Below are 13,795 nucleotides of genomic sequence, written 5' to 3'. Positions count from 1 at the left end.
CTGATTTTGTTGCATAATAGCAAGAAAATTCATAATTCCTTGAGGTGAAAATTCTAAATTTAGACGGTAGATGATACCAAAATACGTTCCAAATTATGCCCACAAACTGAAAAATGATAAAATGCATCACTAAGAAACGGTCCTGGGACCGGAGATCGATGTTCCGTACTGATATCTTAAATAAGCGACTTGAGCAGTATTTCTCTGGGGAGGGGGGGCATTTGCCATGGAAACAACATTTTTAAAGTTAACATCCCTGCGGACTGACTTCAAAACTACGTTAATGCTGGACGATAATTAATGTATTCACATCGTTCATACTCCATTTATTTGGTAAAGTGCAATGTTTTTACTCAAACAAAACGTGGAACTAGTGGTGAATGTTGATTGGAAAAGCCCTTGTCAAGACGGAGGAGCAAGATGGTCGGCTTTTCGAGAGCAATCCTCGACGGCCGATTCTCAGCTCCACCGAAGGAATCATCCTCCTTTACTCCTTTTTAGAATGAAAAATTCTGTCAAGAACGGGTTCTGTCTGATCTCTGGGGAGGAGGGAGGGGGAATTCACTCACCTGCTGCACCTCGGCCGTCGTGCTTCGGAAGAGTTCGATATATCTCGAGCCGATGAGTTCGCGGTGCTTGCTGAGGGCGGGGACGGCGTCTTCCTCCTTCGCGAAGAGCACGAAGGCGTCCCCAGTGGCCCTGCCGTCCGGCTTCTTGACGAACAGGACCCCTTGCTCGCCGTCCATGACGCTACATCTCCCCTCGCCGCCATCTCCCTCGAAGAATTCGATCTGTCAAGAAATGAATTGATTGCCATCATACGCAGTCACTCCTGGCAGATCGCGAGCGAAGAACTGATGCCAGTGGAACAGTAAGCCAAGAAAGAGTACTATGCCGCCTAATTTTGATTGTATTAAAGAGATACCAAGGTTGAGAGAAACCGTGATTGGAGTCACAAAAAATATGAATGGTGGAATCAATGAACAGAACAGGTGAAAAAATACTACCACAGCCCATATATGTATCAAAGATATCCACGAAAACACAGTTTGATCACTGAAATTCGCATCTGCGAATATGAGTAAAACAAATCAGTAACACATCATTTGAATATTTATTATGTTTGAAACAAACTCTTTCTTTCTCAATACCAAGAGCCCCTCATGAATATGTTAATTGTATTTTACAGATAGTCGAGAGTTTATAGAGTATAAACAACCGTATCCTTTGGACGCTGCAACACGAATCACTTGAGCATTTAAATTTCCACTGATTTTCAGGTGTTAAAGAATTTTCTCTACAGCTCATTCAAAATCAGAGATAATTCGCAACATGCTCCCAAAAAAGAAATGTAATAGCTAAAGTTTGGCAGGCCTAAAAATATGAGTAACTTTCGACAAACATTATTTTTAAATGTCTTCTAAAATATTAAGAAATCACCTCTTCTCTTGAAGGTTTCCCACGCTGCTAACAACCCTTGTGAAGAACTCATTTTTGTACTCACCACTTTCTTGGCTGTGCAGTCGTAAGGGAGTCCGCGCATGCGCACAATCACCTGCGCACCCTTGGACAGGAACGCCTGCGCCTCGTTGCTGCTGCCGCCCGCCACGTTGACGAAGTCCTCCCCGGACGCCGTGTACACTTCGATATAGCGATTGCCGATGTGGTGCCGGTGGCGCTTGAGGGCCATGTCGCGGTGCTCCTGGCTCACGAATCTCACGAGGGCCTCCCCGTTGCGCCGACCCTGCGGGCTCAAGCACAGCGCCACTCCGCCCCTGAGCAATGCCAAGGGGATGAAGGTCATTATTTTCTCGCTGAAGGCACGGCCGTATAATCTCTCAACGGCTAAAGTACCGATTAAAAATGCCAAATTTAAGACATCACGTTGCAAGTCAAGAACGCGTGTCAACGAAGGAGTGCACACAAGAAGATATTAAGAAGAAAAACAGTGAATAGAATAACTGGAAAGATGACAATACGCGGATATTGAAAGCTACAAACAATGACAAGGAATGAACCAACCAAAATGAAGTAGATTTCCACAATGAATGCGGGAACTACGTTCAAAAACTATTCAGTTGGTAACGATTCACTTCGATGCATTCCAATGAGAACACCCTTGGACAAATTACTTCCCAAACCTTTGGTCGAACGTACACATTCATAGGAAAAAAATGATTAGTCTGCTCTCCTGCATACGAGCCAAAGCTACACCCATGTCGTTCTGAGCATATCTCAAGGTGAAGGGCACGAAATCACAAGTAAAATCTGATTCAGGTCCACAAAAGACGCATCTCGCCGGAAACGCGAAAGATTCGCTCAACAAATTACAATAGATCTTCGGCAATATCAGCAATTCGGATCAACTGTAGGTCGCCGAACAGTTTACACGGTTTGCTATAGGTCAGTGGATAGCCCTTTTGGTAAAGCTATGCAACCCAAAATTTAAGAAGATTAGAACGACTTAAGTTCAAGAAGTTCTCTCGGGTTTCCCACCGGGTCAGGTTGCAGTACACCGACGTTTCGAAGGCTGACTCTGCCATCGTGTTCAGGGTGAAGTCACTTCACCCTGAACACGATGGCAGAGTCAGCCTTCGAAACGTCGGTGTACTGCAACCTGACCCGGTTGGAAACCCGAGAGAACTTCTTGAATACCATAGGCCGGGAAAACCTGAGATCCTTCATTACGACTTAAGTTGTACACAATCGTCTACTTAGGTAAAGGCGACTTGTTGGTACCTCGGATTATTTCCAAGGATGCGAGAGGACCCCGATTGTTTTTGGGAACTTTCCGGAGTCTCAAGCATTTCCTCCAATAGTCAAAAACCCCGCGTCGCGAAATTCTACTGAGGCGAAAGACAAATAATGCGAGCCCCCGGGGATTGCTGGTTCGCTCGCTCGCTCTTATTCCCGCCCCCTCCACGCACCTGTTGCCCCCGTGAGAAATGATCCAGGCCGTTTCTCCAGAGCTCTTTTAATTTTATCAGGAAAGATCTCGGATGCCGATTTCTACCCTCACCTCTAAGTTTCTATCTCAGCTTCGTGACATTGTTCGCAAAATTTATGTCCTACTTTAACGCTGAAGTGAACGCTGCCAAGTCGAGGAGATTGACAACGGAAGGAACAGCGACGCTGACGCACTAAGTTTTCCTCGCTGCGAATTCGCGACCGCAATGCTAGAAGGAGATTTCATCTCACCTCATACTGCTCCACACCCCTAAAAGCTATTTATTTATCTCGTTATGGCCATTCAATTTGGTCGTCCTGACAGCAGACTTTCCGCCACACAAACCCCCCTCCAAGGGGCGGAGTCAATTCGAGGTTCCCCTAGAGACACTGCGATATCTCTAAACATGCTGGGTACTATACGTAAATACACTATACCGGTGGCCTATGGTAGCTCCATGTCTGGAGGGCCTTTCTCACACTGTGCGTCGGTGAATTAGTGATGAAAAAGCGACAAATTTTCCCAGGAACAAACAAAAATTCCAGCTAACATTGGCAAAAATATACTAATCAATATCCAAAGACAATATGACAAAAAAGGTATAGCGCGAGCGACGAAAGGACTTAAGAAGCGATTATGTCAATTACATATTAACTTGAGGGCATGATTAGATGAATTTTTAGCAATTTAGGATCTCGTTTTCCTTCGCCGATATGATAGTACATCGTCCTGTAGTCGAGGAGGCTTAACAGAAATTCACTAGGGCATCCAATCGTGAAGAGACAGGCTTTGAAGGCCACGAACTGGGAGGTGCATTCACGCGTGCACATTCAGCCAGTAACATATGCCGGGCTCGTTGGGTCCCCGCCCTCGCAAAGCATGCATATTTTGAGGCGTTCTCTGGCGTTTGGCAAAAGGACAATTAGCGAAAATGATAAAATATTCGACCTAAGAGCAACCATTTCTCTTACTTGTATATGCGCATCATACTTCTAGAAAATAATATTGGCGTGTATCATTCCCCAAATCTAAACGGAATTTAAATTGAAGAAATAAAACACAAAATCGTTAACTTACCAGACTAAGGGTCATCAGTGTGTTTATAATAATGTGATACTTACAAATCCGCCATCATAAGGTTTGACTGAATAAGAATACGCGATCAACTACCAACTAACTCTTCACGAGTTGGGAATTCGCGAGTATGCAAATGAACTCGACAATCGACAAAAAGGTAAATTGTGTAAACTGCAAGGGATGGGGAAAAGCAGAAGGTACATAAGTGAAGTAAAAAATGGCTTATTACAATGTGCCACTCTAATGTAATTTATTTTTATACAAAAAGTTACAATGCGCAGTCCCTGACAAAACCGTATCTTGATCGAGACACTTCTACTTATTAGTTCACACGAGAACGTAATAATGCTGAACTTTTTACCGCAGTATGAATGGAATGTATTTGCGGAATCTTTGCTAGGCGTTGAGGATTTCGTTTTTCAAATTTATCCGGGTAGAGCAGCGACAAGGTTCTTCGACAGGATCACCTGCCGAGACAAGCTTACGTCAGCCATTATGACAAAAGAATCTTCACGCAAACCAATTCCCCAATGAATTAATCGGTCACCTAACTCGCAGAGCTGTCATCTGTGACCATTCGTGTACTGCATACAAAAGATGAAGCAAAACGAATCGAAGGCTCCACGCCCTCATTGTACTTATCACTGAAAAAATCCCATGAAAAATACGATATGCAATATATGACCAACTGCCATGCCAACAACTTATCCTGAAATGATTGTCACGGGAGGAGGGGGACATCCGCTTGGTGCATCGCAAGCTATCAGAAAATCGATTTACCACGTCCAACCCTTTACCTTGGATTTGAAGCAACTCAAAATGGGGTTAAGAAGAATACATTATCTTTTACGGGACGTCCCAAATTTGAAAAATACTAGTGCGGCTTTTTATGTGCTTACATATATTTCCTTAATAGAGATACAAACAATAGCTGAATCTAATCGAAAAATTTTCAACACCAATGCTCAGACGGCAACTGTCAAATTACTCCGATTAGTTTCAAATGGAAAATCCACGGATCATTTCGTGACTCTCATTATGATAATATACACGGTCCGTTATTAAGCGCGTATTTTCTAATTTGCGTTTCCATTCCATTTGGGGCGCGAGGCAGATCCAAGAGCGCCATTACTCACCGCTATTTTCTCCTCGGGTCCAGAAGTGCGATGCCAGAGCGCGGAAACCGAAGTGCGGCCGAAGACCCCGGGGTCACGACCCCGGCGAATGGAATGGACGGATGGATATATATTTGTCACTCTAAGGCAACTAGGCAACCGTGAAATACAAACACTGAATCGTGATGACGAAAACTTCGATGCGGTCTTAACTCCTTCACGGAAGCAACTGGAAACACTCGCGGCGCACTAATATTTACGCGAATATTGTCCCCGAAATACCGTTTCCTGCATACAGCAATCATTGAAATAGCCCCGTCGAAAAGAATACCATATTGAATGATCGCACATGGCGCAATCCCTTGTCGAAAAAGTCATGCAATGCAACGTTAGCAAAGAGGTCCCAGCTAACGATTACTTTTACAAGAGAAGTTTCTACGTCATAAAGCAGAATGGTCCAATTTTGTTTAATTTGAGAAAATACGCTTATCACACATTACTACTCGTGCAGTGTAATTTAAATTTCATCGCTGGAAACTAGAATGGAAATATTTACCGTGCTAATTATTTATTTCACAACTACCTTATAAATTAATGCACTCCGCCTCAGAACCCTATTTTCTCCCTTCATCTTCCACGTTTAACCAAACACACTCCATTATATCACTGACCATCTACCACAGACCCCGACTGCCTCTCCATTATCCATTTCGTACACCGCTTCACCTTTCCCTCACTTCCTCCAAACACTAATCCAAAATTTCACCGAACTCCCGCCATCCGTAACACTTCCAAGTGCTCAGTCCAGTCCTTCACCTTATCCAACTTATTTTCTCCACGAATTCGGCTGGTTCACGAGTTTCCTCCACGTTAGCATCATGTTGTACCGATCGAAATAATCAACACGCAAGAAAAACCCAGTGTGTCATGATCAGTGGTCTCAATACACAAAGAAGACATCACAGTTAATACGGAGGCAAAACTTATTCAATTCCTACTACGTTTGAGCATAACAACATCACTTTAACTACAGGAACATGAGCAAATAAAAATTCAATATATCACTTACTTTGCAACATTAAGTCCACGAAAGAACTTGGCGATGTCTTGATCAGATGACTGCCAAGGAAGACCACGTGCTCTGACAACACAGTTATTGTCTACCTCTTCATTCTTCGAGCTGCAGAGAAAAAAGAAAATATTTTAATAACAGGACATACATGAAAAGAAAAATAGCTCCAAATTTGAGGGGAATCACATTAAAAGGCCGTTTTCTTCTATTAGTCCAAAACGGACTTCGTGAATTTTTAAAAACGATATCAGTGCAATAAATTAAAAAAATAAAATTTAAACAATCACGAAAACACTTAGCTAATGAAGGCAGAAGACAGCATTATGAATCACAAACGTTTTATGAATATATTTTTAAATAGCCGATGATTCGCTGTCGTTTCCATAATGAAAATACAATATAGCCAAGGTTACCGTATCCTAAATGAGACTAACATGTCGTGTCGCAACATCTATGTATGTGTGTGTGTGTGTGTATATATATATATATATATATATATATATATATATATATATATATATTATATATATTATATATATTATATATATATATATTTTTATACTCAACCACCTTTATTCAACCCTTTGATAATTGCCCAGTTAAGTAAACGCGCGTTCTGCCCGCCAACCCTCTACTCCCTCGAGGCAATAACGTCACGTTGTTATAAGCGTGATTTCTGGAGTGAACATTTGGCGAAGAAGCATGCTCATATTCGTGTGTGTTTATATATACATATACATATATATACATATACATATATATATATATATAATTGTATGTATTTTTGCATGCGTGTTAGCAGAAGCTAGTTACGCATGTATACGTATGGTTAGCGTCTGATCGATTAATTAAATAAAAGGGGCAATAAATCAACCATCCATCCATTAAGCAGTTACTTCAATGGACAAAAAATCGCAAAAACACTATGGGAATATGTGAAAGATTCCGTAAACAGGTCATTTGGGCATTAGGTTAACTTTAACGGCGAGTCAGTTTTTTAAAAATGTATAATTAAACGGAAGAGGGTGTCAATGTTTTGAACGTATCCTACGTGCCATGAATATACTAAATATAGACACTGAATGCAATATTTCCGCCATTGATAAATTACGCCCAGTGAGACTGCAACGTGGTCAAGATCCGGCACAACAAGAAAGACATCGAAAAAAGGAAGAGGACGGCGACCAGCAGCGGATAACCGAATCCACGGATACACGAATGATACTGCACTCAAACATATGTAGTGAAACTGAAAGTCAGGCAGAGGAACCTCAGAACGAACCATTTGAAACTTGAAGAATGACGATTGAAGGAACGTGCTGGATACGATCAGTATCAGGGCAATATCATTCCTTTCATGGAATTTCTTTGTGGCCTCTGTCCTCAACACCCATTCACAGGGAACCACTTGGGTGTCCGCAGTGTAAAGTAGGGAATCCCGTGTACGGTATTGTAAAGATTTCTAATATTAAAAAAGATGAGGACATTGCTTTGACGCGGCCTATGACTAAAATATCACTAGCCTAAGCCATTAGCCTAGATGGATGGTAAGTCAACTCGTGGATACCATGGAGTGCATACATTATTCCATGACGTGCGCGAGAACCCGTGGGCCGGTTTAAACTATAAGTGCGTCATGGAAGGCATCGGATCTTAGAGCCTTAGCGTTCAAATCGAAAACTCGTCGCACGGAAAGCGTCATGAGCAAAAACAGCAGAAGATCATCATCAGTCTGGAACTTGAGGCTGTGGAGATGCAGAAAGCGAAAGAGTAACACGAGCCGAGTTAAATGAGATAAAGGCGCACAAAAACTAAAACATGTTGGCCCAAAGGCAGGAAAATATTTTGGGAGCGATGGCGACATGAACTCGCGGATCTTCGCACTTACGCAAGGCAACTCGAGATAAGGGGGAATTGCGTCGGGCGCACCGAGTCAATCGTTGTGCACGTGAATCGAACGGTTCGATTCAAATGGGTCAAGTGTCACCGGGCGTCTTCAGGCTACATCAACAGCTAAACCCAGCGTTGCATAAGCGCACGGAGGCGACAAACCACCGCGGGACGGGAGAGATTGGCGAAACGAACACAGCTTAGAACGAGAGCGAAAACAACATTTTTGGCACTTGAGCCGATTCGATTCCGATAATTTCGCTGCCCACGTTATCTGTATACCATGATTAATGGCTCCGTAACCACAGGAACTTTGCCTTCTCTCCCTCCGTCTCCATGATACGGGAGTTTTGCACACGTCCCTCGAAATGTAGTCCGCCTCGATCCCCCGCCCTTCCTCCAATCCGAGGAATCGGGAGAAGATTGGCTTATCAGCGACCATTCCACTCGATCAAATGGAAAGAAGAAGGGGGGGAGCGCCCGACCGAAACGCCGGCAGTTTTATCCGTCGACCTAAAACGACTAATTCCGACTTCCATTTCAGCTCATTTTGTGATTTGGGCATGGAGTCAATAAATGTACACGAAAATGACGGGGAAACGCGCAAGTCTTGAGCTTTCGCTTTATTTTTACCTTTACTGCCAATTCTCCCGCGTTACCTCAGGTTTCCAAGGAAAATCCTCCGGCACGAAGAGCAAACGACCTTCCGTGACGCGTTCGTGGATGAGAGCAGAACGAGTCGCAGGATCACAGTACCCGCAAAGGCAATACATGGAGGAGAGGAGAGGCGGCAGCGGCGGAGAGGAGTGCGAGAGAGAGAAGAGGATAGGGAAGGAGGGTGGAAAAATAAATGATAGTGGAAGCAGATTATGGTGCCTCACTCAGCAAAGTAAAGCGAACCGCTCATGGGCACGAAGTCCATCGCGTACATATTCTAGCAGGAAGTGTCGTAATTTCATCGACTAGTCGGTCGACGGGGCAGTAGTTGGGGAACGGACACTGCGTCTTTGCTGACGCTCCAAAAAAATCCTTCCTTGAACGTCCCGCTCGTCAATCCGGCTTCGCGGCCCGCGAAACAAGAAAATAATATCGCCATCCCACCTCAGGAACAACACACTTCAAGACCCTCAGTAGAAGAATACTTTTGACTTTCGTTCGGCGGTCGACGACGCCATCAGAGCGCCACCAAAGGTTTGCTCACCAATATACATCAAACATCCGAACAGAAATAGTCAAAATAAATGAACGGAAAGCCCCAGGGCTTTATGCACCACGAAAAGACCATTACACTTAAACGAGATATGGTCCCAGATTCCCGAGTTTCTGTACTACTATGCACTTTTTTGCGACACAGAACCAATCTGATCTCAAGGCAAAGAGGAAATCTGATATGAACAAACTATGATAAGAACGGTGAATGAATATGACATCAGTAATTCTGAATCTAGAAAGAGTCTGACTGATTCACTTAATTTTCCATGGAACTAATTTTCTGAATCGTCGGTAGTTTAATCCAGAACCTTGTCTCCAAACACCCATTATATACAAGATCTAGGTGATAGGAAATTTCTCAGCACACGCAAGAAGCCATTAGGATTTTCCAATAGAGTCAATGACACGCGGTCCTTGCATCCAGAGGGTTTCTACCTACCCTTCAACGAATACGCGCAGAATTTGAAATGGAAGTATGCCGCATCAACTTCGCTTTCAATGATTACTCGTAAGACAAACACGTGTAAACCCTAGTCAAAACGTCGTACCCAGCTGGTGCTCCAGTTTTCTCCATTTCTCTCAAGCACACACCTTCACACCCGTCTTTTCAGCAGACAGGAAGACGACAATAGGGGGCAACGTCTGCAATGTTCCATTTTCGTGAAAACCTCCCAAACTATGCTCACGGTGGACGAAAAACTTACGCAGTGTAAAATCTTGCAGAACAAAACCTTCAGCAGTCATGTGGAAAAGTGGAGATTCAAAAAAGTTATCCAAATTTAAGTGTAACTCCTCCATGCACCATAGCTCTTACAAGAGCCCGAGATGATTCTGTAGCTCTAATGGAAAAACTACAAGAAATACAGATAAACAATACTGGAAGTGTAATAAAATGGCTCATGGGTATCTATATATCTTGAAAACCGCAAATACTTCATCGAATGGATATCCCATTTAGTGAAAGAAACGTAGGAAAATGTCGCCAGCACGGCAACAATACCTATTGGCGTCTCCAACGCCATTTTGTTATTGACGGAGCAGTTAGCTAAGCCGATGCATCATTTCACGCGAGATAACACGCTCAACCTCTTTGTGCGACAATCTAGGCATTGCTATGATTGCGAGCGATAACTTCATCAATACGCCACATATTCCGAATAGCACAACCGACTTGCGAAAGGGAGAGATACTGTACTGCACGCACTGCAATCTTATCTCGAATTCTCTTCGACAGTTTTGTGAAATTCGCTCAGTTTTGTGAAATTTCAGAAAGACTTACTAACCTTCAAATTTGTAAATTATTTACAGTACGATTAGCGTCGTCCCATCATTCCCAGCGATATAATTCGTCGTTTCGAAAAATAAATTACTTTTTAAGTAACCTAGAAAGATGTTTCATTTGTTTAATCCAGAAATTTCCACGAAAGAATTTTCTGTCGCAAGCTGACTACAGCCTCTCTCGTCGAATATTATTTCCAAATTTCAGGACAAAAGGAGGAGAAATACATACCGTCCAATGATCTCAGCTCGTATGAAATAATCCCTTCATCGGTCTAGAGGAGCAGGAGGCAAACAGCACAACTAACTACACTTGATAGAACCATCGATTCGGGTAGCCTGATCACTCTGGAAACGGCTACCATTCATAGAGGAACAAGAGGTAGATGAGTATTCCTCAAAATCACTAGAAACACGAAAACAGATGAAGTTGCTGCATTTTCCTAGGGCGAAGAGGCACGTTCTACAAGGTTGAAACGTTGGCACGATTGGAGCACTATCCTTGGCTCGTAGGAAGGGCAGAGACAGTCAGAAAATGAGAAAAATATCGCCCGACTGGATGTGATGCCCTGCCTGCAGGAATAGAGGCGGTGGGCAGAGGGAGGGGGGATGGGGACTCCGCAGGTTGAATGGCAACCCCCGTTCTAAGTTCCCCTCGGCGAGCTGGAATTTTTTCTTGTGTTGACGCACCCGCGTGTCTTTCAATTGGGCACGTCACCTCTATCACTCGTGGGGACGAAGGAAGACTGGGGGAAAAGTGTGGTAAACCATCGGCTCCCCTCGAATCCTCCCCTCCGAACGGTCGGTCGCCCCCCCCCCCCGCCAAGAGGGCAAGAGGAGGGGAAGAACAGTGGCGACTTGACTTTGTGGGTCTCCGTATCTCGGAAAGATTTCATTTCTTCTCATTTTCTCAACGCATCTCCCTCCTCCTCCTCTTATCTCCTCCCCACCACCAACACCCTCCCGCCGGAGACATCCATTCCCTCCCGTCGCCCACTGCACCCCCTCCCGCACCATCCTAACCCTGCCCTGGCCCACCCGTCATCGACGACGAGATTACGGAGAAGGCGGAGGATAAGGGTACCGAGGGGGAGAAATTTATTCCATCCCGGGCCCCTTCGCCCCCGTGACCTCCCCCTCTCTCCTCCCAAGTGGACGGCTCGCCCCTGTCCCACGGGCTTGTCGCGAAGGGTACGGGCGACAGCGGAGGCGAGCTGCCCTCCCGCGCATCTCTTGGCAAAAGACGTGAGACCCGACGGCCGCGACCCACGCCGCTTCCTCTCGGTGTCTCCAACAGAGCAATAAGATTTCAGGAGACGGCCGACCGAGGGGAGAGTACCGCGGGGGTAGGCGTGGATGGATCGAGCGGTCTGTGCGAACGGGAAATCCATGGAAAAGAGCTGGTGTATTGGCAAGATAGAGCTGGTTTTTTAACCCGAACAACATTCATTTTGTGAGGGAAACTTGTTACTTACGGAGTAATACCGGTCATTCCCACTTGTAAGTTCTCGTCCTCGGGTCTTAATTTTCGGCAGAGACTTCAACGCAAGACGAGGAGACACGCTCAGGGAAAACCAAGCTGTCAAGCAATCTCAACGCCCGATTTTTCGACGCGAAGTTCAAATGTGGATTCAAAGATAGTTCTAAACATCTTTGTCAAAATAAAAACGAGCACAAAAATATTCACAAACGGCTTATGCGCAATCGTTTACCCCCCTCCCTCGAAGAATACGAACATATCCGAATACATCCGAATAATATCTCGCATATCATGTATATCCGAAGGAACCCCGATTGCTTCGCACGACTTCCTCTCACTTGAGGTGCTCCTCGGCGTTTTTAAAACACTTAAATGGTTAAAGCGAGCAGAGGAAGCGAATCAATGTTTCCTGCCCTTATTGAGATTCTTCAATCGACAGTTACAGTCACTGAGAAGTCCCTGGAACATTTCAGGAGGGACATTACAACCATTCTTTTTCCAACTAATTTATCGGAATTATAAAACATTTGTAGTCATCCATTTATCAAACAGTACGCTTTATTTTAACGTAGCAGTCATAGATAAATATTATTCTGACATGGAAAGGAGAGTGATACGAGTATGCATGGCCGAAATATTTGGCTAACAGAAAAGAGACATGAATTTGAAGGTTCATATTTTAACTTCCTGGATTGATGAAGCTTCCCCGTCAGCAGAGATAATGAGGACGGCTCGCATGTTTTCGTTCAATGTTTTACCATTTTCTGTCATCTAGCGTCTCTGATAACCATAAAGCTTTATGAAAAATTAAATTATCACTACCTCACGCCATAAATGCACATAAAAAAGTCGACAGCAGTAAATTCCATTGATGGACTACATTAACACAGCAACTATATACACCTGAATGTTCAAAAATATCTCAAAATGTAAACATTGAAGAAATAAATCAAACACTCTCAGGGACCGCGGAATGGTGCTACCTTGGGCAGCAGAGAGTTGTCGCTTTGTACCATCGAGAGATTTTCTCATTTAAATAATAGGTGGCGAGGCAGCCAAGTCCATTGCAATTTGCGGTCGGAGCTTGTCATTGCGGGCCCTTGTGCATTTAGAATTCCAACTTCCTACGCAGATTTTCTCGTTCACAGCTTTCAGGAATAGGTTTACTGGTACTTCCTAAATCTTATAAAAATTTATGAAAGCACATGAACAAATATATTTTTACTTAAACATCATTTCAATTTGCACTTAATGCTTTTAATGTAAATATCGACTCGACTCAAAATCTTAAAATTATTATCGACGCAATGAACAAGTTTGTGTACTATGTGAACCTTGGATATGATTAGCAAAAAAAACAATTTCGGGATTATATAAGATACTCGTTACTTGAATGAATAACCGATTCCACACTACAGCTCTAATCTGCTACGGCAAAAATTTTAAGTATTAAAAAGCTACGGCCTCCACAAAATGCTGAAGTCTCATTGCCTACATTGTATGGTAAGTGGCGGAGAAGGAGGGGAATAAAGCGAGAGGGATAACTAGGAGAAGAGCAATGGGGAAAGATCTAGCCAAATCTAAGAGCAACGAGTCAACTCTGGGGCTATTTTGTCACAAGCGGAGGTCTAATCCAGGTGTCCATTTTAATATGTCAGGCAAAATGTGATCCACGCGGTTGTGCGCCGATAGGGAAGCGAAGGTGCTCCATTGCACCAATCAAA

At 43.8% G+C, this 13,795-nt stretch overlaps 1 protein-coding gene across 2 annotated transcripts in view; it reads right to left on the bottom strand.

The window, feature by feature from the left end:
- Positions 1-13,795, bottom strand: part of fus (epithelial splicing regulatory protein fusilli) — a 349,111-nt gene that overhangs the window by 19,880 nt on the left and 315,436 nt on the right. For both annotated transcript variants that reach the window (XM_071592848.1, XM_071592849.1), the window contains exons 6-8: positions 6,209-6,319; positions 1,505-1,775; positions 570-791 (exon numbers count right to left, since the gene is read on the bottom strand). In XM_071592848.1, coding sequence (XP_071448949.1) covers positions 570-791; positions 1,505-1,775; positions 6,209-6,319 — 604 coding nt within the window. The remainder of the gene's footprint in view (positions 1-569; positions 792-1,504; positions 1,776-6,208; positions 6,320-13,795) is intronic.

This window comes from Hetaerina americana, unplaced genomic scaffold (genome assembly GCF_022747635.1).
Source record: "Hetaerina americana unplaced genomic scaffold, ioHetAmer1.1.p SCAF_5, whole genome shotgun sequence".
Taxonomy (NCBI): Eukaryota; Metazoa; Arthropoda; class Insecta; order Odonata; family Calopterygidae; genus Hetaerina; species Hetaerina americana.
Note: the sequence above shows the minus strand (reverse complement) of the source record. Positions and strands in the feature narration are given on the sequence as shown.